Here is a 3,049-nt window from a genome sequence, read left to right as displayed (position 1 = left end):
AATGTAAGAAAGTAAAATACCCACAGTATACACAAGAGAGAGGGTCATAGCTAGGTAGCCAGAGGATTGCCAGGTACTGTGGAGAGCCCAAGAGAGAACACTTTTCTCCAACTTTATGGTACATCATAATCACTTGGCTTATTTGTTAGAATGTAGGTACGAGAGCACCAAGAAGTCTTACTATAGCTGGGTGGAGCCTGGAACTCTGCATTTTAAACAAGCACCCAGGTGATTCTGATACAGAAGCTCTTCAGATCACACATTGAAAACTATGGCTAGAGAGTCAAAGAGGGGATAGTTTTAGTATGGAGATGCTTTTTATGGAATGGGTGCTATAGTTTGGATGTTTATCCCCTCTAAACCTCATGTTGAAATGTGATCCAATGTTAGATCTAATGGGAGGTGTTGGATCATGGCAGTAGATTCCTCATGAGTAATAGGCTGATGCCTATGACATGGTAAAAGCCCCATAAAACTGCATACCTCAACCATACCTCGGCTTTCTGTTGAAACTGCTCTCTGTAACCCTAATGTTACTGGCAAGCAGTCCAAACCCACGCCATCTTGGCCCCTGTAACTTGTAATAAGTAACTAAGGTCTGTAATTTCCACCACTACCCAGACAATGTGTAAACTGATGCTTATCTTGACTTCTGTAAACCACTTAAGTAACAATCGGAGTGACAAAAGTCCCCTGGCCCTCGGAATGTCCAAAGCCCCTCACCCTCATCTCCGCCCAGGAGGTGATTTACAGAATCCACTGGCCCTCAGAATGTCTCAAGCCCCTCACCCCCACCCCCACCCCTCACCCTCACCCCTGAGGTGGTTTACGGGTATAAAAGGTCTTAACACCCTCCTTTCAGGGCCACGGGTTGGACAGACACGAGTCCTCCGTGGCCACCGGCAATAAAGACCCTGCAATTTGGCATACTTTTGTCTTGGTGTTGCCTTTCTATGCTCACTCCAGTACAACAATGTCCTCCCTCAGAAGTGAATAAATTCTCACTCTACAAGAGCTGGTTGTTAAAAAGAACCTGATACCTCCTTATCTCCTTGCTTCGTTTCTCATTACATGATCTCTGCACACACTAGCTCCCCTTCATCTTCCACCATGAGTAGAAGCAGCCTGTAGCCTTCACCTAATGCATATGCCCAACTTCGAATTTTCCAGCCATCCCGAATTATGAGCCAAATAAACCCCATTTCTTTATAAATTATTTAGCTGGCCGGGCGCGGTGGCTCAAGCCTGTAATCCCAGCACTTTGGGAGGCCGAGGCGGGTGGATCACGAGGTCAAGAGATCGAGACCATCCTGGTCAACATGGTGAAACCCCGTCTCTACTAAAAATACAAAAATTCAGCTGGGCATGGTGGCGTGTGCCTGTAATCCCAGCTACTCAGGAGGCTGAGGCAGGAGAATTGCCTGAACCCAGGAGGCGGAGGTTGTGGTGAGCCGAGATCGTGCCATTGCACTCCAGCCTGGGTAACAAGAGCGAAACTCCGTCTCAAAAAAAAAAAAATAAAAATAAATAAATAAATAAATAAATAAATTATTTAGCTTCGGATATTCCCTTATAGCAACACAAAATGAACTAAGACAGTGGGGACAATTCCCAGTGGAGGGGAAACAAGAAGACAAAAAGAAATAATTGGTAGAGAAAATTTCCTAAGAAGTTGAGAGAAGGTGTGGTAAAGAAGAAAGGAGGAAGGGTCACCCTTGAACAGGAGAGAAGGGACACATCTTTCACTAAGGGTCATCTCGTCTATTAAAATGGAAGAGAGAGCAGAGTACGAGTCTGAGGCTGAGGGAGTCATGGCAGGACAGGCGTTTAGAAAGTTTCTCCCACTCTTTGGACAAGTATTGGTTGAAAGGAGTGCTGCTGAAACTGTAACCAAAGGAGGCATTATGCTTCCAGAAAAATCTCAAGGAAAAGTATTGCAAGCAACAGTAGTCGCTGTTGGATCGGGTTCTAAAGGAAAGGGTGGAGAGATTCAACCAGTTAGCGTGAAAGTTGGAGATAAAGTTCTTCTCCCAGAATATGGAGGCACCAAAGTAGTTCTAGATGACAAGGATTATTTCCTATTTAGAGATGGTGACATTCTTGGAAAGTACGTAGACTGAAATAAGTCACTATTGAAATGGCATCAATGTGAAGCTGCTCATTCCACTGAAGTTCTGAAATCTTTCATCATGTAAATAATTTCCATATCTCTCTTTTATAATAAACTAATGATAACTGAAAAAAAAATAAAAATAAAATGGAAGAGGAGGAGGTAAAGATAGATGGTGAAGCAGGTAGTTTCCCCTCAAACAAATTATTTCCCCAAATGATATCTCCAATAAGCTTGGAAAAAGAAAAAACATCAATAATAGTAATTGAATTAAGTGCTTACCATATTCATGGCATTATGTAATGTGACATTTAAACCTTATAGTAATGCAAGTTGTAGGTACTGTCACCATTTTGTAGAGGAAGAAATTGAAATTAGAGAACAGAGAAGTAACTTGCCCAAGAAGGCACAGATCTTAAGTGGCAGAGACTGAGTAAACTAAGTTTGAACCTATGTTTGTCTGGCATCTGGGCCCACGCTATGAGCCACAGATATTACAGATATTATAATGCTTAATTATATAGGGAGGAGGTGCTAATTTGTGTGATATTTAGCATGGATAATGCCCCTCTAAGATGAGAGACTGAAACTTTCCTTTGTGACTTTTCTCCAGGAAGCCTCTTTCTTCCTACCACTTCCTCAATCCTGTTGGATGGCTTCCTGTTTTTTCCTTAACATCACTTAGGACTCTTTCTGTTGTACGTAGCAGGAAACCTGATTCAAGCTGGTTTAACAGGAAAAAAGACAAAAGAATTGATTAGCCCACACAATTGAAAATTTCAGGAGAACTGCCTTCAGGCTTAGCTGGATAGAAGCTCAGATAATATTGGTTTTTGATTTCTTTTACAGCCTCCAGCTCCATCTCCCACTCAAACTGGTGACTCAGAGTTCACCTCTTCATTACACAATGATTCAAGCAGTCTAACTGGAAATAAAGAG

General features: G+C 42.3%; 1 protein-coding gene across 1 annotated transcript; it reads left to right on the top strand.

Moving 5' to 3' along the window:
- Nucleotides 1–1,783: 1,783 nt before the first annotated feature.
- Nucleotides 1,784–2,237, top strand: LOC108293693 (10 kDa heat shock protein, mitochondrial-like). The gene has a single exon (XM_037733690.1). It carries the CDS (start codon nt 1,812–1,814, stop codon nt 2,118–2,120), a length of 309 nt encoding a protein of 102 aa, XP_037589618.1. The 5' UTR covers nt 1,784–1,811; the 3' UTR covers nt 2,121–2,237.
- Nucleotides 2,238–3,049: the final 812 nt, after the last annotated feature.

This window comes from Cebus imitator, unplaced genomic scaffold (genome assembly GCF_001604975.1).
Source record: "Cebus imitator isolate Cc_AM_T3 unplaced genomic scaffold, Cebus_imitator-1.0 Scaffold543, whole genome shotgun sequence".
Classification (NCBI taxonomy): Eukaryota; Metazoa; Chordata; class Mammalia; order Primates; family Cebidae; genus Cebus; species Cebus imitator.
Note: the sequence above shows the minus strand (reverse complement) of the source record. Positions and strands in the feature narration are given on the sequence as shown.

Excerpts from the sequence above, each read along its gene's own strand:
- LOC108293693 (XM_037733690.1), top strand. The coding sequence starts at position 1,812 with ATGGCAGGACAGGCGTTTAGAAAGTTTCTCCCACTCTTTGGACAAGTA.